We start from the raw sequence: 25729 nt of genomic DNA, 5'->3' as shown, positions 1-25729 counted from the left end.
CTTCTAAGGTAGGAAAGCTAGAGAGCTACCTTGGGAGTCTTATCTCGGCACACTACATGCTATAGTTTCATCTGACTGGTAGACTGTCGGGCTCTTAGGACGATTAGACAGACGCTCCATGGAGTGATTAGATCCAATCGCCCCGAGAAGGAATCATCACCGGAGTAGGAAGGAGGTCATCACCGTTTATCATTCCGACACAAGGACGTGGTAGAGGACTGTTAGACAGTTGCGCAGCGGTTGTGAATCATACAACTTTGTTGTATGAAATCCGACGTTATAATGTAAATATTAATCGAGCAGTAACTGCTGTCGGAGGAGCCGAGGCGCGGGGGGAGAGGGGTTCAGTACGACCGAATTAGACGCTGGCATCGTTACCGTCCAGTTGTGGTAACCATGGCTTCGGGCGGACAAGACTCGTTAAACGTCTGGCTATGCTTCTCTATATTTCGGGATTGAAAGTTCGAATATATTTCTGATAATTATGAAAAAATGGTCTATGTCTGTAAGAATATTAATAAAAATACTTGGCGGTGCTCAGGCTTTTTCTTTCGTCGCCCCCCCTCCCCCTGACGCGCCTTCATAAGATACACTTGAACTGCCCCATCCGACTTTGATTAATGGGACATATATCAAATAATTCTAAACAAGGTAAAAGATAAGAAAAGGATCAATATTTAGCCACTTCCGCACATGCAGTGGTAGTCGTGCAACAAAGTGCACCGCCCGCCAGCCCGCTGATAAATGCGCATGCGGAAAACAATGCGAATTACACAACTGCTACCGTTAAATCATGATTTAACCACTACATGTGCGGAAGTGGCTAAGTATTGATCCTTTTCTTACTTAGGATGGACTTCCGCAAAATAACGCCTGAATCCATTAAACGTTAAAGTAAAAGATAAAAAATACATTTATATTTATTTATTTATAATATTCTAGATGGCGTGAGTCCCTACTCACCTTAGCTTAGAGGTACTCCTCCAGTAGGTGAATCGATGACATAGGTGAGATCGCGGAAAGTCGCTAAATGCGGTCGGTGCATGATCAGTCATCGTAGGAATGTTTGGGAGAAACATGCTATGAGTCATAAAAGAGGTACACAAATTCATATATACAAAATAATACTCTTACTCATTAAAAATACATTTATATCCTTAAAAGTACGTGAAACATTTATATTTATGCATATGTAGGAAAAGGACTAATATTAAGCCATTTCCGCACATGCAGTGGTAGTCGTGCAACAAAGTGCACCGCCCGCCTGTCACAATTAAACCACTCAACACGTGTTTCACTCCTCCACGGGGCATCTTCAGGAGTTATGTTACACCGATTAGTGCAACACATAGAGTGACGTGAGCAGTTGTGTGATTCGCATTGTTTGCCGCATACGCATTTATCAGCGGGCTGGCGGACGGTGCAGTTTGTTGCACGACTACCACCTCTTCTTACTTAGGATGGACTTCCGCAAGGTAACGCCTGATTCCATTACATATTTATGCATATTGTAAGATATATCTAATTAATTCACTGGCTCATTCAGTCTGTGAGTAAATCTGTAACGCATATTGCATTTTTTACGCTTTAAATAAGATGTTCTTCTACGCGTTTTTAAAAAGATTTAAATTGACCTATTCAATACAACACGGTATGATTTTAAAAAGCGGCATACTAGATATACTATTATAAAATACATTAGTTTTAAATTAAATCGAAGTATGATTTTCTCACACAAAATTTTTAGTTGTCACGTCTGCTATCCGTATTTTTATATATGTATATTGACGTCATACTGAAAAATAAAACAAAAATGATTGTCACCCTACTCAAAGAGCTTTCCAACGCATTATGCAATGGCGTTTGAAAACTTATTTTCGTTAGTCTGAAATCTAACCGCGCGGCTGTTGCACGTCAAGGTTGACTTTTAGTGTATTATTCCAGTGCTTTGTGTAAATTTATTGTTTTAATAATATTTATAATATATCGTGAAGTGTCATATTCATAAAGGGTTTGGCGGCAAACGTTTTTTTTTTTTAATTTACTCGGTTCTATGCGTTGGTGTACAGCCAATGTCATTTAAACTAAATGTACATTCATACATTCGACTCATAACAAATCTGACTACATAAAGAATTAATACATTATGCCAATGTTTATATACAATTATTAATATTATTTCTTGATATTGGACCCTTTTAAAACATGTCAACAATTAAGGAGGTTTTATTAGGGTGCAATCTCCCACAGATTATACAAACGTAAAAAAAAGTATTGTAAATTTTTTTCATCATTTATTAATGTTAATAAAACAAAATAAAGATTCTTTTTCTTGTTTTACATTTTACATATATCTTATTAAATGTGTATGTACATATTTATCAACATATTTCAAATAATAAATGACTTCGTTTCACATGTTAAAGACCAGCCATAATGCCAGTTTTAAGTTGCGTATTCCTTCTGCCAACAATTTAAATGACTTCAAGAAATACGAAAACATTATGTTTACTTCCAATCCCTGATTTAACAAATATTTCTACAAGTATTACATAAACATTCAAGAAATACGAAAACATTATGTTTACTTCCAATCCCTGATTTAACAAATATTTCTACAAGTATTACATAAACATTCCTGTCGATAACTTGATTCTCTCTGCCCTATATACGCCTTTATATCCCGTTGAATAATACGCTCATAAAACCGGTACAGCGTCTGAATCTCAAATAAACAACGTATAAATAGTTTAGTGTTGCCATGAAATTATATACAGGATGATTAGTTAGAGTTGTAAAAGCTTTTAATGTGTGAATGTATTTCTCATTTGCTGTTCACCAATGTATGGAACTCCCTATTCAAAAATCTGATAACACAGTACGTATTAGAAAAAATCTTTTTCGAAATTGTAGTTAGTCTAGATATTAAAATTATTTATTTGTTTACTATCTGTTTCCACTAAATTGGCATTGCCAAAAGCTATCAGCTTAAAAATATATAAATCTAAAGTTTTAGGGGGACAGGAAAGTAATGTCGCTTTTTAAAGTTAAATTCACACTACTATATTTTTAACAACTTTTTATTTCTAATCAACAATATATTCACCTTCGTTATCAATAACCTTTTGCCATTTAGTATACAAAATCAATATCGGAGCGGTAAAAATCATTCGGTTTCTCTGTAAAATATGTTTACAGAAACGACATTACTTTTCTGTTCTCCTATTATTTCAGAATCACCACTTCAAAAGGTGATTAAGTAAATATTAAACTTAGTAACAGGCAACTATAGATTCACCCTTTAAATCCTATTTCGAATCATCCTGTATTTTCAAATCACCGATCGTGATTTCACCATAAAAGATCGAGAGAACCTCTCCCACACGAGTCAGACGTTAGTCACTTGTTCTTTTTAGCCGCCCCAAACCTTGATGTGTTCGAGCCAATATTATTTACAATACAATCTTTTTAGTTGCACTCATGTGATTTTATAGATACAAAAGACGATTACATCTAACATTTGGAAATTAAACGAAGTCGTTCGAATTTAGAATCAGGAAGTGAATAAAAATGATGACGATAAGTGAGAGTCAGTACTCGTCTAACAAGATGTCCAGCATTCACAAGATAAACGACCGCGTCGTGCACAAGGACAGCTTCGATGACGTCAAGAGCTCGTCAAGTGTCAACAGCACACTCATCACAAAGCGAGGTTTCAAGCCTTCGGATATGTACGACCCTCAGAAGAAGGAGTTCCTAACGAACCTCAGTTATAAGTTGTTCCCTGTAAGTTGGGTAAGTTCATTTTATTCGATAAGTGAGTCCAGGCTTCTAACAACACGCGAGGTGTGCCTCAACGAGCTGCATTGGGACCCATACTATATAATGATTATCATTTATCTAAGTATATCTATATTTTACTACTTATTTATTAATCGGGGGAGAATTTTATCGTATTTTATGTACAAATTTAAATTTCCTTTATTACTTTTGTATTTTCTCTGTAGAAGTTATTGCTGTTAGCTCTAAGGCTTTTATAGTTTCATCTGAACTGAGTTGAATGGAAGGTTCCGTGAAATTAAGATTTTTTTATTACATCAATGTAAATATATACTAGAGATTTCTGCTTTGGTGCTGACTCATCACGATTTCTCAGAAACCATAAAGTTTAGACATTAGAAATTTTGTAGTGTTATTTATTTTGATGAGTAAAGATCAGCTAAGAACATACCTTATGAAACTCTACCCGCAAGGGTATTAAGGATGTAGAAAAAAATGCATGTTTTAAAATTATAGCTCGAATAAAAAATTATCAAGAAATAATAAAATTATCAAGAATCGATCTTCTGAAATAATTGAGAAGTTAAAAAGAACATTCAACATTAGTGTATTTTTTATGGGCAAAGTATATATTTTCATTTAATTTCATAAAGTTTCTATGGTTAGATTTACAAAAAAAATGTCAAAAAACGTTTCTGTACTAAGAGGCACAAAGGGTATGTAAACACTTTGGGAATTATATGTTCGTCTTAAGGCTATTTCAATGTTATAGACAAAAAGAGGTAGTTTATTTATTCAACATGGGAACTTTTAACGCTTTTTTTTTGAACGTCAACTTTTTTAAATGCATTTTATTTCTTACTCTGTTTTGCAAGGTTTTATAGTTGTGGAGGAAAAGCAAAAAAACTCCACAACACAACTTTTAAAAAGTTTAACAATACGGATTGTTGCATATACACTTTCTGACAGATACATAGTTATTTTTTTTAATTTAAAAACTTCTGTCTCGGGTATTAATGGTCCAAAGAGGTTGTAAGCTGCCTTTGACATCAATAAAAGGCGTAATATAGAAATATTATGTGTTATTTTGTTCAATATCGTGTTTTTATTTTCAAGGATTTTACATATTAAAAATTCATATTGCTATAGAAATTTCGAAATTTCTAATAAAGATACTTGAAGTTAAACATAATAAAATATGATAAAATTTTCTCCCGACATTATATATCGTAGTTAGTTACACACTAATATATTAAAATATATTTATTTATTATTAAAATAACAGTATTCTTTTTTCTCTTTTTAAAATTATGATTGTATATTTTAAAATATACAACGTGGCATGAAAACATCTAGATTTGTAAAAAAAGTTTTATGTTCTTATTACTGATATAATCAAAATGTTTATTAGAAGTTTCCAGACTTATTAAAAACCAGTTTTCAAAGTTTATTCGGTTTCGTAGGATTCTCTGCAGTTACATTTTTACTGTATTCCGAAAACTAGAGAATAATGGTACGATTAGTATATATAGTACTATCTATAGCATGGATGCACAGACCGCGGCCCGCCGGTCGAATACTGATGGCCCGCCGACAGCAAAAATAATACTCTCGTACATTCGAAAAATATTGAATTCTATTCCAGAATAAACCCAAAAAAATTTAATTACCTATACTTCTGGCGGCCGGCTCGCCATCAGTTCATGATTTGCCCGAGTGGCCCCTAGTCTTAATAAGTTTGTACAATCATGATCTATAGGAAACTAAAGAATTTTGCCTTGCAGCTATATTCTAATCATGAAATAATAATTTTAATAAAAAGCAAGAATTGATTGGTTATTTGATTAAAGGATTGTGCTGTGATTGGATGTCATAAAAGTAAAGTCGGCCAATCAAAAAGCGATTGCATTTGTTTTAAATTTATTGACACATCTTCTACGTCTTCTTTTTCAGCAGATCGATGCTCATTGTAAGGCATAGGCTTCTCTTATTTCGCCACTATGACCGATCTTGCACTACCCGCATTCAGAGACTTCCAGCGACCTCAAGTATGTCGCCGATCCATGTAGTGGAGGGCCTATCCATGCCGTGTCCACTGGCTCCTTGTCGCAAGTCTTTAAGCCCCAATGGGTATAGATTGCAAGAGTAATATACTCTACCTACTGCCACTTCAAGCACAATTCTTCTGTACAGCCCTCTGTATTGCTCTCTGGGCGACATTGACCTATTTTCAATCTTCACTTATTGGATTTAGAAAACTCTCCATAAGTGATCAAAATTAAACCAGATATTTTTGTGTGCTAGAAATATATATATATATATATATGTAATACTCGTTCTCCCTGCTTTCCTTGGGGCAGGAATATTACAATGCGAGAGTAATTTTTTTTTTCAATTTTTATTTTGATCCTTGCTCTTGTTCCGAGCAATGCTGCTGCACCACTTCTCTGCAGAACCTCAGAAATGTCCATAAGAGAGGCGAAACTCCTCTTCCATTTTCTAGCCGATCTCAATCTTGAGATCAATCCTCCGAACACTGGACCCTTATATATTTAAGTATTTATAATTATTACAATTAACCATTAATAATAAGTGAAGTCAAGCCTGCTTTTTAACTATCAGTTGGTCTACCTATATCATTTTAGAAATTAAAGCTATATATTGTTTCGCAAAAACATTAGAATTAAGGAATAGAGTGAAACAAATATACATTTGTCATTGCCACTTCCACGAATCGTTCCAGCGTTGAGAATACAATACAGTACGTAATACAGGTCGTGTTATTCATGCAACGTGAAAGGATGACTGTTTTGTTTAGTACGGAGGTACCACAAGGTCTTGCGCATTGGGTTTTGTTCCACAAACGCGTTCCCCTTCACACGTGAACACGCACATCGAGTTTATCATTACAAGTGTTTGTACTACTTGTGAATCATCACAACCTACCCACTTGTTGGTGATAAGAAAACTTGTTTATTTTATCATTAACTTGTATAGCTACTGGTTTACAGCTTAGTTATTTGCAATTTTAAATTAAAATACATATTTGCGTCATCATTTTGTATCACTCTATCATCATCGTGTAAAATCACCACAATGACTGCATCCAGAAACTTCGCATTCTTAACTATGTCGTCGGTTCAACCGGGGGAGGGAGGGGGAGGGGTGCTAGGTCAGATCAATGAGCAATTCTTCAAACTACATCTGTGATTTATTCTCCTGTGAGTCTCTTCATTGCTGATACTTCGAGCATAGCTCTCTGGGTGATCTTGACCCTTCCTACAAGTCCCAGCGACCATGTTTCCGACCCGTAAATCATCACCGTCAACACACACTGGTCTAAGACAAATGATCATATGAATATTATTAGTGATAACAATGAATGATGACAACGAATCATCGTGATCATCTTTGGGGAAGACCTGTGCCTTACAGTGGAGGTCCAACGGCTGAAAAAGAAAAAGAAGAAGATATCTGTAACACTGACGTGACCTGTAAGAGTTTCTGCTGCGATTTACAGATATAAACAGAATTAATACCATAGGTGTTGTGTATTAGTCTGACCGGAACCGCTGTACCGCCGGTTCAACAGTCAACAAATCTTTTATGGCCCCCGCTATTGGGGGCCTCTCTTACCCCTATCTTGTGTGGGATAGGGACTTTATGGGCAAATTTATTTATTCACATTATTATTTATTATTTACATTCTCTTCTTTCATACTTCACATATTCTTTCATTCACTTTCATGCCACAATTCTGCTGTCTTTCCCTTTTGCTCTGTAACCTTTCATTCCTCCCTCGTTACACATTACATTTTATATCTTTATTTCTATTTGTTTATATTACTATCACATTTTCTATATCACATTTTGTATTTTACATTTTATCACATTTATTTCTTATTTTTATTTTTGTTTATTGCTATCATAATGATTTTTTTGTAATATGCGAGAAAGTCTTTTTTAGAGTCTTTTCCGCTTATCAGGGAGGCTATTGACTCCTCCCTGATTTTTACGCCAGACCGGCACTCGAATTCAAAGTCAACAAATCTTAGTACATACGTTATAACATATATAACATATTAAGTACTCATAAAATGAATTAGGTAGATTGACGAGGTTGTTAAAGTAAGGCAAATATTTGTAAAGGAGGTGGTACACTCTCTGAATAGCCATCCTTACTCAGGGGAGAATATCCTGAAACAGAGAAACAACCTGTATCACATCCAAGCCGATAAACAAGTTCTTATTAGCCAAGACTACGGTGGAGACAGGGTTATGGAAGCTGAGAAAGGAAAAGATCTATAAATAATAAATTTTTTTATATAGTTGTATTGGAATAAGCGTTTGTCTTCCATCTCACCTGATGGAAAGTGTAGATGAAGATGAAGGTGGTACACGCCCATCCAAAACAATCCTGTTCACTCTACTCTTAAAGGCTTCTGAGTTCAACTCATCGGGAAAAATAGACCCGGGCAGGTCGTTCCAAATCTTGGCGACTCTCACCAAAAACGAGCTGTCGAACCGTTTAGTTCGACTTTTGGGTATGTCAACAACGTATGGATGAAACTTTTGCCTGCGCCTAGTAGTCCGATAAAGGAATGGAGATGGCTCAATAGGTTTGTAAAGAGCCTTCGAGCACTTTCCAATGTGTATCCTATGAAAAACCGATAAGCTGGCAACTCGACGACGATGCTCAAGGGTGTGTAGTCTGCTATTTGAGAGATTTTCGTTGTTTAAACTACGGGCTCTTCGGTGAACTGAGTTGAAAGCTTCCAGATGATATTTGGCTGCACCGTCTAAGAAGTATATATATTTATACATACTTAGACAATACATGAATACCTTGCATTTTTTAAAATTTTGAGGAAACTTTTAAATGGCCTTTTTGTTTTCTATTAGTATTATTTAGACATGTGTGCTGTAAGTTTTACTAGAATAATAAATAAATAAAAATGAATAAATCAAAGACCATTCTTGATCGCGTGACGTCACGTATTATAGTGGCGGGCTGGCTAATAAAAATTGTTATGGATATATGAGTTCAACAAACACTGTCGTTTAATGGAATCAGGCGTCAGGGAAGTCCATCCTAAGTAAGAAAAGGACCAATATTTAGCCACTTCCGCACATGCAGTGGTAGTCGTGCAATGAAATGCACCGCCCGCCAGCCCGCTGATAGATGCGTATGCGGCAAACAATGCGAATCACACAACCGCCACCACCAAATTACCCAACACGTGTTTCACCCCTCCACGGGGCATCTTCAGGAGTTATGTTACACCGATTAGTGCCAAACACAGAGACTATCGTATCACCAGAAATTGATGTCGACCGCTTACAGTGATCGCGATCCGAGGTAGGGTCCGGATCCCACCTTCGATCTCCGAGTGTTCCTCGCTTTCATTTACTACACTCTACACTCACACGCGTACAATCTGGTACCGTGTGGAACAACAATATCAATGAATCGTAGAAAGCTCCCCTTCCCTCCTCTCCTCCCGGCTAGAAAAAGCCTCATCTTTATAAATAATGCAGAAATTGATATCTTCAATAATTCCTTATTAAAAATAAAAAAAAACACACTACATAAAGTAATGTGATATAAATGTTGCGTAGTAATATTTGTTTCAGTGTTATTTTAAAATTTAATCTTGATATGTTGTTCTTTGAAAGTTTTTCTTTTGAACACTTAAACATAATTTATTTGCCGATTATCTATTTGGTATCTCATGTTTATTTTTTACGTTTAGTAGAAATTCATTTGTTATAGTTTTTAAATTGAAATTATAGTTATAAATACTTTATTGCTCTTATATTTTTATGTATAAATTATGTATATATTTTTATGTATATATTTTTGTTCTATTTACAATGACAGCGTTTATCTCACAGATGGCGCTGTATTCAAATCAGCGTTCGAATTTTAATTCTCAAAAACAATTAAACTCTAAAAAGTATTATTGGCCGTAGTGGCCTGCAAAACTATGAAATAACGTCACAAAATTTCAGAATAACCCAGGCTCGTTGAGCCTTAACAAAGCTCACATCTGGCAAGCTTCCATGTGAATTGTTCTGAAAACAAACGTTACTGACGATTTACGTACATTTACATTGGTCAAACATTTGTTACCATTGGACATTCACAGCATTGTTTGCTCAGCAAAAGAAATATATTCACTATTTAATGGAATCAGGCGTTACTTCGCGGAAGTCCATCCAAAGTAAGAAAAGGACCAATATTTAGCCACTTCCGCACATGCAGTGGTAGTCGTGCAATGAAATGCACCGCCCGCCAGCCCGCTGATAAATGCGCATTCGGCAAACAATGCGAATCACCCAACCGCCACCACCAAATCACTCAACACGTGTTTCACCCCTCCACGGGGCATCTTCAGGAGCTATGTTACACCGATTAGTGCCAACCACAGAGTCACAGTCACTTGTGGCTAGATCCCATGATGTGAACTAGGTAGTGAATATGCCTGTAGCTCCGGTAACATATCGATGATGATGAACGGATAATATGGGAGCCAGTTAGCGAGGATTAAACCGTTAGTGCGTTCTTGGTGACGGCAATAAGTGAGTCGTATAACTTCATCACCTGCTTGGAGAGTCATGTAGTACATTCGCGCATGGAATCCTCATCTTAAAGAGTACTCCTGTCAGGGACGGTGGAGTCAAGACTTACCGTAAATAGGTCCCTGCTACAAGGCACGTGTACTGTCTCCATTGGTATAATCCAACGGATAGTAACTTTGTGGGTAGTGTAATCTATAAATTAGGAATAGGTTGGAAAATGGTGTGGATATTTACATATATCTATACCCAATCTTTGCACCCATGTTCATTTAAATTTATGCTCAATCCATCACCTTTCGTGGAATACTGAAGTGTAAACTAAATTGCCAACGAACAGTTCCATCAACCAACATGTGATGATCGTTTAATCATTGCAAGATGGTGATTAAAGAATCCGCACGATCAGTGATTCCAAAGGCATCAATATCCTCCCGTACCCTTTATTACTTTTTAAAACAGTCGTATTTAAAAACACAAATCTGCCACCAGACACTCTGTATGCCAAACATTTGTCGATTGAAATTTTGTTTAAAAGTAGAAGAAACTGCATCATAAGACCTTGTAACTTGCGTGCAATGACGTCAAAATAGGTAAACATTCGGCACTCGGCATAGTTTGATATTTATTGTACAACAGTATTTTTCAACCTTTTATGTGCCATGCCCCACCTTAGCTTTTCTAAAATTAAACTCTTCTCTTAAACTCCCATATGTAGTACATCTAATATATAAAATTCTCGTCTCACGGTGTTCGAACTTGAACTCCTCCGAAACGGCTTGACCGATTTTTACCAAATTTTACATGCGTATTCAGTATGTCTGAGAATCGGCTACTATCTATTTTCCATACCCCTAAGTGATAAGGGTGGTCCACCCCTAAATTTTATTTTTAAGTTTTTAGACAATTTTTTCGGTTTTTATTTTATTATGATACAGCATACAAAAATACATACAAACCTAAATTTTCACCCCTCTACGATCAACCCTTATCTTACATTTGTTAATTCAAAACTTTAATTTTTTTGCAAAACAACGTTTGCGGGATCAGCTAGTATTTTTATATTAAAGTTAAAGGTTGAACTCATATCGAGTCCACTTTCGAATTGCCCCACTGTAGAGAGTGGGCCTCACGTTGGGAAACGGTGATGTAAACGTATTCATTGTTATCTAGAAGTCTCTAATAAAAATGTTATTCTATTACCCTTGACTATGGAGGAAGACAAGTGGGCAGTGGTTGCCCAGCGGTGACGAAAGACATGCAATCGTAGATCGCAGGTTTTATACCCATGATACAATATTATATTCACACTTTATATATGATAGGGTTGCCACAGCTTACATACAAGTTTCCAAAGAACGTGCAGCGATGTATTCTGCGTACCATAATAACACACTACCATCGACAACACGTCTGTCAAGCGTTGTGATAATGGTGTTCCCCCATAGATATAGAACCGATATCGGGTGAAATAACGAAATAGCTAATTATTTCACAGCATTTATTATTAACTATTGTATAAGAAACTCTGTAATACATATGCTTTTTAAATAAGAATTTCTTTTGAAAAGATTCACATTATGCTTTTTAATTGATCTTAATAATATAAAATGTTAGTTACCGTACTCCTCCGAAACGGCTTGACCGATTTTTACCAAATTTTATATGCGTATTCAGTAGATCTGAAAATTGTCTACTATCTATTTTTCATACCCGTAAGTGATAAGGGTGGTCCACCCCTAAATTATAATTTTTATTTTTTAGACAATTTTTTTGATTTTTATTTTATTATACAAAAATACATACAACCTTAAATTTTCACCCCTCTACAATCAACCCTTATTTTTTATTTGTTAATTAAAAACTTTATTTTTTTGCAAAGCAACGTTTGCGGGATCAGCTAGTATATATATAAAAAAATTAAGTTAAACTATTGAAATGAGTGCTTTAAAAATTATATATTATAATATTCTTTCAATTGGTTATAGACATATGTAATCTTAAAAACGCATTCAAAAAATAAGTATGCATTATAAAAAAAAAAAACATCTGAAAATAAAAATAATTTCGTTTTTAGACATCTATGGACATTTATCTCAAAAGTTGGAACACTGTTATATACTATTACATGAAATTAATATAAACTCGTTGAGCATGAAACTTTTAGTGTGATAAACAACTGAAAAGTGGGTCCGCTGTTCGTTAGCATAGAACGTTCCAGAAACCGTTTATTTCGGAACACGCCGACAGATCAACCTATTTACGTTGTTTAAGCAACTGAATGTGAATTAACTAACAATGTAAAGATAAACGCATCGGTGATCATAGAAAATAAATCAGTTGTTATGTGAAAACAGGCAATTTAGATAAATCATTTAATGTTAAAATTAAATTTAAGGTTACAAATTCAATATTTAACATATTTTTGTTATCTTAACGCTTTACAATAATCTAAGTAAAAACCCTAACTTACAGTGTCATTGGTAATAGTTCTAAAAGTTTTAAGGAGGTACACTATGGAGTTTCTTCTTGCTTCTCCTCCACAACTATAACAAGTTGCGAAGCAGAGTGGAGTAAAAAAGAAACAGATTAAAAAAATAATAAACGATAAAAAAAAGTTCTGTTAAAACAGCCAATGTTTAAAAAAATATTTTTTGTTTTAACATATTAAAATCAAAGGCACAAGAATAAATAAATAATGTAATGATAATGTAATAAGAAAAAGCGTTTTCAAAATTCGTATTACAATGTATTAACATTAATAATTGTTTACGAAAAATATATATTAATGTTACATATTTATGAGTGATTACTTTATACATGATTAATTTTAAATATTTTTGCTATACATTTAACTCTTGAAAGTTAAGAAATTTGTAACCTAATGTCATAATGTGAACGCGACTTAATTTTTACAAATGGCGTCAAATGTCACTGTGCTTTGACATTTATGACGTATGTATATGTATATGCATATACAAATATATTTTTATTCAAAACATCGTTTGGTTTCTTTTCATATATTTTAATTAAAAAAAAAACCTTATGAAAATTTTTCCATCGACGCCATCTTCGATAAATAGCTTCTGTTAATTTAAGAACGAGACGACCTAGGAACACTCGAGTGTTCCCGATCAGTCAAAGTCGGCCGTCGACCTCTCTCTTGAATTAAAAAATACCGCCTTCATAACCGAACATCAAGACATATTTATGTTTTTTTTTAAATCGATTTTTAATTTAAATTTAGAATTCTAGAAAGGACTAGATAGTAACTAGAATCGAGTTGACCGCCCATATAATGGAATCTTTCAATTTTAAAAATGACACACAATTCTCGTGGTAACAAAGTCGCCAAGAATCAATAAGAGTCTAAAAGAAACTAAAAGTAATAAGGTTTTATTGAGACCATTATGACAAATATTCCCATAACCAGGGGCTTAACTTATAGTGCAGGGTGTGCAATTCACACAAGCGCCGCCGTCGTAGAGATGTGCTACAGGCATAAAAACAATGTCATAAGAAAAAAAGGCCGTAACTAATACCATACTGTAAGCTATACCTACTTATAAAATAGCTTGTTGGAGTATGAAAAACTTTCTTGTTAAGACGGCAAAGTTAATAGTTATAGCCGCGGGGGGGAGGGTGGTATCAGGCCTAGGTGGCGCAAGGGTTTCATTGCACACGGGCGCAACACGAGCTGGGGCCACCCCTGCCTATAACAATAGTTCCTATAACAATAGTAGAACATTACACAAGTATTTGTTTCTGGCATAGTACATCTAATACTGGATAGGTCTCTCATAAAGATTTCCAACACGACCTATAAGACACGGCTCGAATCTGTTCTATTTTTAAATTTACTCGCTATTCCTCATCCAAAGATATCTATGGGCAATCGTAGTATAGTACGTAGAGAATACTGGCACCCATCTTTTGAAAGCTTATTTGTGGGAATTGGTAATCCTATATAATTAATGCACAAAGTGTTAATTATATAAGACTGTATTCCGAGAATCGAACCCGTGACCTATGATCGCAAGTTACCATTGCTCAATTGTATATGTATTACATTAAGTAATATATCATATGTATAATAATATAAGATATAGACAGTTACCCACGAAAGAATTATATATTTTATGAGTCCTATAGAAAGGGTTAACAAGCTAAATGTAATTTAAAAGTAAATCCTTTACGCTGTCAAAGGATTTCTTACTACTTTTTGCTAGATGAATATTGTAAAATCACTATCAATGTCATCGACCTAGGAGGCCCTTCCTAGAAAGATTTTTATTGACCCCTGTTTCTGGGTACCTCTTGTTACCCTATTATCTTTCGGGACTTAAGATCGGATAAGCCGCGTATAACGTATAACTCTCCTTTTAGACAGGTGACTATTTAAAAACAATATATCTATTTATTAATAAAGGTGTTGCAAAAGTAACGTCATAAATAGAACCGACAGCTATTTTGTTGTTAATTGAAAAAAGAGCTTTGTTGATAAAAAAAGTTTATTTGAAAGTGTGAGAAAGGTAAAGGGTTTTTGTATAATTGCGCTCGTTTTACGGCATTTTGAATTATCAAACATCTGGCTCCAAATTCAATGTTAGCTTTCAAGGTTTGTAAAGTGCTTTGTGTGACTTTGATTTCACTAAGTTTATCAGTATAGTTTAATAATTTTTCTTCTGTCGTCCGTCAATAACTGGCATTCTAACTTGTTACTTCTTTCACACTTTCTTTCATTATTACTTTCATTTACATACTTTCAATGCATCGCCTTACACCGATCACCACACGGATGGTCAGCAACGTACTCTGACTATCATAATATCACACTGCCATCGCTAACCTGCCAGCTAAGCGTGGCGATTATTATATATCCCCGATATATATGGGTCCTATGCTTATTCAAATTATTGAGATATTAATCCAGCCCCCAAAATACTCCCATTTGACAGATCGCTTTGAACTTCGCGCGTTTGACAGTTCGACAGTATACACAGATAACAATATTTATTAATTGTATTAATATTTTATATTAATTGTATTATCTATCCCCATGGATATCTTTTGAAGGAGTAACGTTTATTGTAAAAACGTTATCAATTACCTATAAAAGAGTAAGAAATCTTAATCAAGGATAAAAGGCTTGTCTTTATAACTAGTGCCTTTTATTTTTGCCGTTTGCAAACGGCATTTCAAAATGACGAAAGACATCCATCTACAAACGTCAGCGCTAAATGCCATTACTGAGAGAACATACATAATTATGTTACCACTTTTCGTCGGCTGCATTAGTCATAAAACCGTGATCGAAATAGATAGACGGAGTTTTGGTGCAACTGCGAAGTTATAACATGGACATTCCATAAACTCTGTATATAAAAGAAATTGCCATTTTTATACAAACTCATCAAGATATATCTGGAATTGTATAGCTTAGAGACTTGAAATATGAAAGAAATATTCCTTTCGCCATGTAGAGATCAGCTAAGAATCAATTTTACGAATTTCAACTCGCAAGGGGGATTTAGGGAAAATTTATTTAAAAAAAATCTATATTTACAAAATATAGTTTTCAACGTGATCAGAATAGATTTTTTATCATTAAAAAATTACCAAGAATTGTTTTCTCGCGACTCACAAAACACAGTACAAGTCACTTATAAATGCATTAATATTGCACAATATTGTTTAATTCGCATGTGCCAATATTAAAATATTAATTACCATAAATTAATATACCTAAACTGTTAAAGATAGTTTCAGTACAAACCATATAAATGCAGGTAATAATTAAAATATGTACAAAGCTAAAGAATAAAGAAATAAAAGTAACATGTGTAAAATTGTGGAAATATAGAGATACGGAGAATGAAGTGAGGCGATGTATGGAAGGAAAGTATGGAAAGGAATGAAAGATATTGTGAAGAAAGTTAGAGGAAATAATGAAAGACATTGAGAAGGACGAAAAATGATAATTTAAATAAAGACCCTGTCCATCTTCGATAAGGGTTGAACGAGATGCTCTAAAAACTCGGCAAAAAATATATATATTCTTGAGGTTACAAAATGTGAGCAATATTTTTTGTGAAACAATTTTAGGTGTTGTTAAAAAAAAGCACCACATACCGCGAACATTATTTTATTGCAAAGACCACGCATAACGCAATAATTCTAGTATATATGTTTATTTAAATTGTCTTTTTAATTATATATTAAATTAAACCGTTAGAAGACTACGGTTTTAACTAGTATTTATCTAATTTAAGTCATTAATAATAAACAATATCTTACTGGCATATCTGAAGTAATTACACTGACATTTTCCAATACAGAAACATACGAAGTTTATTGCAATACCAAAAACATAGAGTAAGATGTATAGGCAGAAGTTACATATTCTTAGGTAATTTACTCGTATAATCTAATTGACAGTAGTAGCCCAAAGATAGAGGACTAAGATTGCGATCGCAAGTCGTGGATTCGATTACCGCGATACAATCTTGTATAATTCACACTGCCACTGCTCAATAACAAGCTTCCAGAAGATGGGCAGATCTGCGTACCTCAATACCACACTCCCATCACCAACCCGCCTGTCAAGCGTGATGATTATGGTACATCCCCCATATATCTTTGGGTCCTATGCTTATTCAAATTATTGAGATATCAATCCTGCGCCCAAAATACTCCCGTTTGACAGATCGCTTTAAACTTCGCGCGTTTGACAGTTCGACAGTATACACAGATAACAAAATGTATTTATATATTAATTGTGTTATCTATAAATAATTTATAAATTAACTCTGAAATCTACATACACATTTAATGAAAAAATACCGTAATCACTCTTAAATACTTAAATTTATTTATTCAATTGTCGAATGTGCCTGGCCGATAGATAACATCTGACAGTACGAAGTTAGTCGAAACGGTTGGTATGTTTATAAAGAATAAAAAATAATTATAGCCGCATTCAAAATTAATCATAGCTTGTAATATATAAACAAATGTAGTTTGGTAAACTTTGATGTTCAGTCAGCTGTTTCAATGTAATGTGAAATTTTTTAATCTACCACGCATCTTGAACCTGTTGCTCTAAATATTAAAATATATAACGTTCATGTTGTACATCTCGAATTGGCATGGCCGTTGCGACTTGGCACCTCTCCGCTAGAAACTTGGCAACCTTCCAACAGCACTTACCAATTCATTATACTCAAAACGTCGAAAGTACATGTTTAATTAATTGAATTTACACTATAAATAATGTACGTGAAGATCTATTATCGCTTGTGTAGTTTTAGAGGACGTATGGCCGTTTTTGGTTCGGTGCTTTAGGAATCTATATTAATTTTTGAGATTACATTCTCGTAACTCGGTGATTGGTGCATCTGGATGGTTGTTTCAGTCTACATGGCTCGAAGTCTTTTGAAATGATGTATTTTGCGATTTCTGACTACATTTGCAGGAAAATTATTGTCCCTGTTAATTGTTTAATAAAAGGGATAGTTTTGATTAATGACATTATTACTCAGGTTTTTAAGGTTAGTTTTAAGATGAAATAAAAAAGCTTTTAGGCTTGGACTTTTGTGTTATCATTGTTATTTTAATATTGCGTACTTACGCAAGGAGGTAATGAAAATATAAAAATAACCGTGATATACAAAAAAATATATTTTCTAAAATTTTAATTTTAAATGTGGCGAAGGATGAAAGGCGATGCATAGAAAAATAAATAAAACTAGACTGAAAACTTTGTGAAATCAAAATCCCTGTCCCAAAAAATGATGGGGGAACGCGAGGTCTCCGAAAACGGGGAATATAAAAAAATTTTAAGTATGTATTTACGAACAATTCCGTTAAGTTCTGTAGATAATGCTACACCTAAGAGATTAGATCATATCCTTCAGGTAGTTTGATTTCATTAAAATATTCATTTAACAATATGTTTTATGATATTCTTAATAAAAAATGTTCAATGTTTTAAAAAAAAGTGTCCATGCTATAATGAAAACTGTATTATATTTAATACAAAAGTTACAACTTTTCGAATAGATGCGTTCATGCCACGTCTATCCTCGATTAATATATTTCTATAAATTAACATTTTAATTATTAACCACCAAACAGAATGACGTCGAGGTCCGTCCACTGGCAGACACGGAACCCCTGGAAGATTTATCTGTAAGACCATTGAGAGATTTGTACAAACATCTAGATATCAAATTTGTAAATATTTTCCATTATGATCCGATAGATGGCGTTATTACAAATTATCCTTTGTTGGGTGATTTAATGTACATTACAATTATTTTTTTATTTATTATAACATTTGTAAATATTTCATTTCGATCCGATAGATGGCGTTATTATAAATTTTACTACGTTGATTGATTTAGTGTACAGATAATACAAGACATATTACAATAATTGTTAATCTAATAAAATCGTTTGTAAATATATTATAGTAACAAAGTTTATACAGATTTTTAAGCGTCGTTACAATTTTCATACAATTCATAATAAAAACATAGCGAATAATATGAAATATTAAAAATGTACGCTTTGATTAAAATATTTTAATAATGAAGTTTATTGTATCACCATCAAAACACTAAATGGTGACTTCTTAGCAAAAAAAAAAGTAATTAGCAAAATATGGAGTAAGAATTTAAAATGATATAATGAATATAATCTGTTAGACGAAGGTCTTTAACAAATGTATTTAAGCAGTGATGACATATGGGCCTGTCACGTGGTTGCTTACAATGGGCCACATAAGAAACTTCATGGTCATAGAGCAATGGAGAGCAGTATACTCAGATTTTAGCTTTGCGAGATCGAATCATAAATGAGGAAATCCGCAGAAAGACCAAGGCTATGGACGTAGCTCGAAAAATTGGGCATAGCATAGAGGCATTCGATGGTGCCGAAAGGTTCTCTAGTGGCGACCACAATCCGGTGGATATATTATATCATTTATAATAGTACCAGATAAACTCACTAAAGATGCTGTGATCAGAAAAGGATTTTAAATTTAAAAGCCTTAGATTGCACGATGTTTGAGTTGAAAAGTGAACATCAATTTTTTTTAACTTGCCTACGAATATGTAAAAAATATTCATTATAAAATATTGTGTACAATATATATACCCTTATTTATGTACAATATATTACCTTTATTATATATACCTTTAAAGTACTTCTAGATTTAAATAAAAGACATCAAAATCTATGTTTTTATGTTATATTGTATACAAAAGGTGTTTAATACTCATGTAAATATATATTATTAATCCCTTTGCATTAATATCATTTTAGGCCGTAGGTATATATTTCCAATACAGATCAGTTGGAAGCTGTCTGCATCTAGTGTTGTCTCACGAATTATAAAATCTTATTGAATATTATATGTATTTACGTAATATTATATTTTCACTATATATGTTTTATGCACAACTAATATTAAACTTTGCATGAGTTTTGTGCAATATATAACTAATTTATCTTAATAATAATTGTAAAATAAATAACAATACGAGAGTTGAGTTAATAATAATTGTAAAATAATTAACAATACGGGCATTGAATTTATTCACACCATAACAGCATTGTTTTATAACTTTCTATAGTAGTATAGTATTAAGTATTTTAATTGGCACGTCGGAAATAAGAGTGAGATGTTCGGGTACGTTCGGTTTTGTAGCATGTTATCTTTGTCTATTATTAAGTTCTTTTTATTATTTACTAATTTGTAATTAGAATCAAAAATTATTGGTTCAAATAGGCCTTTACACGCATTTGAACTGTCAAATATTTTTAGCATAATATGTAATAAGCTACCTCCGGCTCAAATGCCGATCTGTTTAGAAGAGACGGCAAGAAACTCAACAGTTGCTCTTTATATATGAAATATATCAATGTCAAGTCAATGAGTCCATAAATAAAGTTTCACATATTTCGATCAAATAAAAACTCTAGTCAACGACGAAATGAAACACCTAAAGGTAAGTTAAGTATAACAAAAACTTAAATGTAAAAATCAGACAAGGTCATCGTATGAACATATGTCGATAATGCAATGAAAACTACTTGTTACGCCATCTAGTGTTGAGATGCAAGAACTAATTCAACAACTTTAATGCTCTGATTAATTTAATAATATACTTTTAATTTTAAATGTAAACTAAGAAAAGGAATACATAAGATATTTGGTGGAAAATGTGTATTTGTATAAATTCAGAACCATGAAGGATTTGTTAACTTTTTTGGAAAGAAAATTTAAGAGTTACTTTCCAAGCCAATTGAGTGTTGTGCGACAGAGACAACGCTGTACAAAACCGAACTAGTACGACCTTTGCTGTTTCACTCATCTGACCGATGTGTGAAATCAATTGCCAGTTATTTTAATAGCCTATGCACTATTCTCTTAAAGCAATATATGACATATGTATTACTTAGCAGTGAAATTGGTAAGTTTATACTATTTTTGACCAAGATATACAAAAAAATGAATATAAAAAAACTTGAACACAACTTATATGCACTCTATTAAGGTATGGCATATATTAAAAAAATCAACGGTTTACAACGTTATAATAATATGTAAATAAAAAGTTTTTTTTTTTAATTCCTATTACTAAATAATAAAATAAATTATTTTTTACTATCTGTGCTTGTAAAACTTTTATTGCCACCAGTTATTGGTTAGTTGAATTCCAAATAAAAAATTAATGTAACGTTTTTCAGAGTGATCACTTTATATACAGGGTGATTGAAAATGGATGTAAAAGCTAATAGCTGATCACTTTTTATAAAAGCCAGCACAAACGTTCTAAATTATTTTGTTTTGAACTGTACATAGCTGAATTTATGTCTCATGGGTTTAACTATTATTATTTCTATACAATAAGCTGTTACTTGATGAATTCCAGGAGGATTTGGAGCACAAGCCAGTGATAGTTGGCGACAAGGAAGTGGATCTGAACAAGATATTCACACCAGCGCCAGATGCCGAGGAGCATATCATCAAGAAGGATCGCAAGTTCGGTATGATTGTTCTCAGTTTGCTTGGTTTCGGTTGAAGGTGGTGCTGATAGCCCGAAGGCTTTTACAGCTTCATCAGAACTGAGTTCAGAGAGCGGAAGGGTCCGTGAACTTAAAAATGAAACAGAAGCTGGACAGACGCGTTCCAGTTGTACGATGACGTTCGCATGTTGTAAACCGCTCTACCCGAGTAGAGCTGTGTAGTGTTGATGTTGTGTATGCGGCTTGGGAAGGCAGCGTGGACCACAGGCGAGCCGAGGATGGATCCGGATCCAACCTCGGTTCGTCCTCGCTGACCGCGGTTATCGCCTCTTAATAACGGGTGTTGTAGTGTATAATATAGTAGTATAGTAGTAGACATTTGTACTATTTATAAAGTGTGTTACAGCGGACATTGTCCTTTTTTAAATATCGAAATAATTTGATGATGGGGTAAAATTCGTGTCGAGTCCACTTTCAAATTGCCCCGCTTAACAATCAAATTTCACCCTTGTGGGGCCTGGCCCCACGTTGGGAAACATTGCGCTACAAGTAGTCTAAGTTACTTCTTATTAGATCAACTACTTGCCAGTGTAAGTCCCATCAAAACCGGTCCAACCGTTTCAGATATTAGCCGGTACAAATAGACAGACATATTTATATTCAACAGCTTAAAAGCTTTATTTTAACATAACAAACAGATACCTAAAATTGTTATTTATTTCTAAAGATATTTGACAATTTTTGTAGGTTGACTGTTATTACATTTATGCCTACTTTATAGAAAATACAATTTATTTATTTAATATTCTTTATTGTACACGATAAGATACATAATATACAGATACAATAATATACAGAAAAGTACAATGGGCGGTCTTATCACACAAGGCAATCTCTTACAGACAACCATAGTAAGGAAAAGATAATAGTAATTATAAAGGGTAGTTCACAATATTACAGGCAAGCTAATTAATGGTTTTTAAAAATGTATCATTCCAGAGAAAACATTTGCATCATCAGCGTTTTATGTGCCGGGCGTACACCCCACTGTGAAGGAACAAATGGACCTTGCGCGCGCCATCTCGCGGTCGCTGAGTGACGCCAGCAACCACACGAGCCGCGGTCAGAGCATGTACGTCAACAGGAAGAAGCGCTCCGTCAAATGGGTGCACGAGGGAAGAGGTAAGGCTTCAATAAAACGTAGATGAATTCTAAATATCGAGCCATCCAATTAATGTCGCCACAACATAGGTATCCAGAATGTCTGTCATATAAAAACCTTGCAAATCCTGTTATAGAAGCGCATTTAATGGAATCAGGCGTTACCTTGCGGAATTCCATCCTAAGTAAGAAAAGGACCAATATTTAGCCACTTCCGCACATGCAGTGGTAGTCGTGCAACAAAGTGCATCTGTGTTTGGCACTAATCGGTATAACATAACTCCTGAAGATGCCTCGTGGAGGGGTGAAACACGTGTTGAGTGATTTGACGGTGGCAGTTGTGTAATTCGCAGTGTTTGCTGCATACGCATTTATCAGCGGGCGGTGCACTTTGTTGCACGACTACCACTGCATGTGCGGAAGTAGCTAAATATTGGTTCCCTTTATTACATAGAAGAGCATGTTTACAGTGACCACTCATGTACATCATGACAAAAATACCAGAGGAACCAAATTTAATAGAAATCAGTATCAAATTAAGTTACCCTATAATTACAGACTTCAATTTAAAAATACGAGGATTCTTTTGTTTCCTTTCTATACTAGTGGCAGAAAAATGTAAAGCGGTAAATATTAAAATAAAAAACATAAATAGTAACTCCTTTGTAAGCAACTAAATACTAGTCGTCAGACTTTGTGATGCCGGAGAATATTGTCTTGGCGTATTCCATTAAAAAAATATAACGAATATTTCGCAGTGGTCACATTTTATTTATTGATTAAATTTTAAATAAAATAATTAATTCTGTGATCGGTCCAGTATTTATATATTTAATCAATACAGCTGTTAAAAGACGATATAAATTTTCAGCGCATGAACTGTAAAACATTCCAAGTTCAAAGCGAACTGTCAAATGCACAATGTCAGTTGTCATTATATTTTCAAAAATTCAAATTTCGAATTTCAAAAATTCGAATTTCAAATTTCTATGTCAAAAGTAAAAGTTTTTTTTAATGACCTTATATAGTAAAGATTAATGATACACACACGAACACACACACACACACACATATATATATATATATATATATTTATATATATATATATGGTGTGTGGGCGTGTGTGGAGCATTCGTTAATTCTTGTTAATTAATTATTTGTCGTATTGATCTTTACAAGAGACTACGTGACCAGTGGTAACGCGAGGTAATCGACTATTATCGCCATCTATCGGTGCCGAATATACATAAGAAGGACTGTATAAGAAACCGCCACTAAACTTTTCATTTCACTATCTTTTAACGCAATGTTCAGATGATTATTTCAAAGCTGAAAATTTTCAGGTCGCAACACTTCCAACACATCCTCAACTCCCACACCAGTGGCCAACCATGACACGCCATACCGTCCCCCATCGAGCTCACGAAACCAGAAGACTTACCCAAAGTCAGCGCTGAAGCATTCGAACCTGCCCAAGATGGAGCCGTTCCCTGTTTCTCAACCAACGACAACTTTGAATTTAGATGTGCCTGTGCCATTAGCGCCTACAAGACTCAACGACGTCTATGCAGCACCCAAAAGTCCACGCTTACCGCTCGTCTGCGGTCCCAGTTTCAACGTAGCGCCGCGCGGTTGGGGAGAAATGCAAGATTATTACCGACCCGTGGCGCTAGATGGCGTTGGCAAAATAGCACCCGCCTACACAGATTATTGATCGTATAATACATTTTAATATTATCTGTGAAATAAGAATTTATAGAGTGCCTTAAGATCTAGCCGTACCAAAGCAAAGAGTAATATTTTCATTATTTTTATATCGATGCCAAGTATACGATTGATAAGATTTTTTTTAAATTGAATTCGTTATGAATGTTCCTAAATAAAGTAATAAAATTTTTATATTAAAGCAAGTAAGCACAGTATTTGTCTCTGCCATTGTTATGATTAGTTCGTAGTTTAAAAAAAGAATCGGTTTAAATTTAAAAAAAAAACAATTTGTTTTCTACTGTTTCGAGAAAAATTTATTAATTTATTTTAACTTAGACTACAAACAATTGCCAATAGGACAAAGGCACTATTATGAAACTAAACAAGAGGGTATGAAAAATCTGTAGTAGTCTCCGGCGTCTGATTTGGCACGTGAAACATATAATCTTTTATAAAAACGTTTTTAATTATTCTTTACCAAGATGTCACTGTATAATAAATTACACGCTTTAAAAAGTGGAATACAAACGTTCTTTGTCATAAGTGTTAATGCTCTAGCTGATGTGCCAAATCAAATGCCGAGGAAAATTCTTTCTTTAGGAATTTGATTAACTACTGAAAACTCAACCAAAGTCAACTTAAGATTTTGTTTATAGATATTGTTGTGGTCGATGTCAATAAGCTATTTAAAGATATACAACTTTTGATATATTTGCTGCCACAGATAATAAATAGAAATTTAAATATGCTAGTATTTAGGGCCACATACGTTTTACGCGAAAATTTGCTTCGTAAACTTTTCGTATATGAAGGTGGAATAGACAGTGATGTCTAAATAAACTTTGCGATATCAGCGTTGCAGACAGCACTGATAAATTTTTCTGATCACAAAGACAGTTTCGGAGAAACAACTTATGTTTTACCAACAGTATAACAAATACTTTTGAGATTAGTACGCAAACATTTCTTCTAATTTTCCAATTATGTCCACTAAAATTGTACTTATAAATATTCTTTATCCTTCATTAGTCATCATCAGTTATAGGACATTCAAAAATAGATCTTCTATATAAATTTCAAATAATTACGGTTGTAATCGGTCTGCATCCAGAACCTTCCAAAGGCTTTAACAAGTTGGTCTGTCCGTCTTTTGATCGTGCTATGCCGCGGACCCTTCAGGACCAAGTGGCAGTGTTCTGCGCGGTATGTGGGCCGCCACTGCCACTTCGTCTCGTAAGTCCACTAGGCTTTGTCTGTTATTTTCGTTCGTCTAAGGAAACTTATTTTAATACTCTATGACATAAAACTTTTTTTCAAAGCACATAACTTATTGATTCGACCACAACAGGTTTCTCTTGGATGGGCGTGTACTACCTTCGTCTTCATCTACACTTTCTATCAGGTAAGATGGAAGACAAACGCCTATTCCATTACAACTATATATAAAAAAACAACTAAACATTAGTCC

At 34.1% G+C, this 25729-nt stretch overlaps 1 protein-coding gene across 10 annotated transcripts; it reads left to right on the top strand.

The window, feature by feature from the left end:
• Window positions 1–1889: 1889 nt before the first annotated feature.
• On the top strand, window positions 1890–24491 carry LOC137925243 (uncharacterized). Of its 10 annotated transcripts, XM_068768666.1 has the most exons (6): window positions 1897–2011; window positions 3417–3786; window positions 18496–18549; window positions 21300–21414; window positions 22393–22575; window positions 23898–24491. In XM_068768666.1, exons 2-6 carry the CDS (start codon window positions 3571–3573, stop codon window positions 24266–24268), a joined length of 939 nt encoding a protein of 312 aa, XP_068624767.1. In that variant the 5' UTR covers window positions 1897–2011; window positions 3417–3570; the 3' UTR covers window positions 24269–24491. The 10 variants fall into 10 exon arrangements, with proteins under 10 accessions (XP_068624765.1, XP_068624762.1, XP_068624767.1 ...); XM_068768664.1 differs by lacking the exon at window positions 18496–18549 and having other exon boundaries at window positions 1890–1919; window positions 3495–3795; XM_068768661.1 differs by lacking the exon at window positions 18496–18549 and having other exon boundaries at window positions 1891–1952; window positions 3473–3795.
• The last annotated feature ends 1238 nt before the right edge of the window (window positions 24492–25729 follow it).

The sequence above is a fragment of the Battus philenor genome, unplaced genomic scaffold (genome assembly GCF_028537555.1).
Source record: "Battus philenor isolate CCGP_79_NKW_IND1 unplaced genomic scaffold, ilBatPhil1.0.hap1 SCAF_26, whole genome shotgun sequence".
In the NCBI taxonomy this organism is placed as follows: Eukaryota; Metazoa; Arthropoda; class Insecta; order Lepidoptera; family Papilionidae; genus Battus; species Battus philenor.
The sequence above is the reverse complement of the archived record's forward strand: the minus strand, read 5'-3'. Positions and strand labels throughout refer to the sequence as shown.

Coding starts and splice junctions, on each gene's coding strand:
- LOC137925243 (XM_068768666.1), top strand. CDS start 3,571: ATGATGACGATAAGTGAGAGTCAGTACTCGTCTAACAAGATGTCCAGC. Junction 3,787..18,495: donor TCAGTTATAAGTTGTTCCCT/GTAAGTTGGGTA, acceptor ACCACCAAACAG/AATGACGTCGAGGTCCGTCC. Junction 18,550..21,299: donor AACCCCTGGAAGATTTATCT/GTAAGACCATTG, acceptor GATGAATTCCAG/GAGGATTTGGAGCACAAGCC.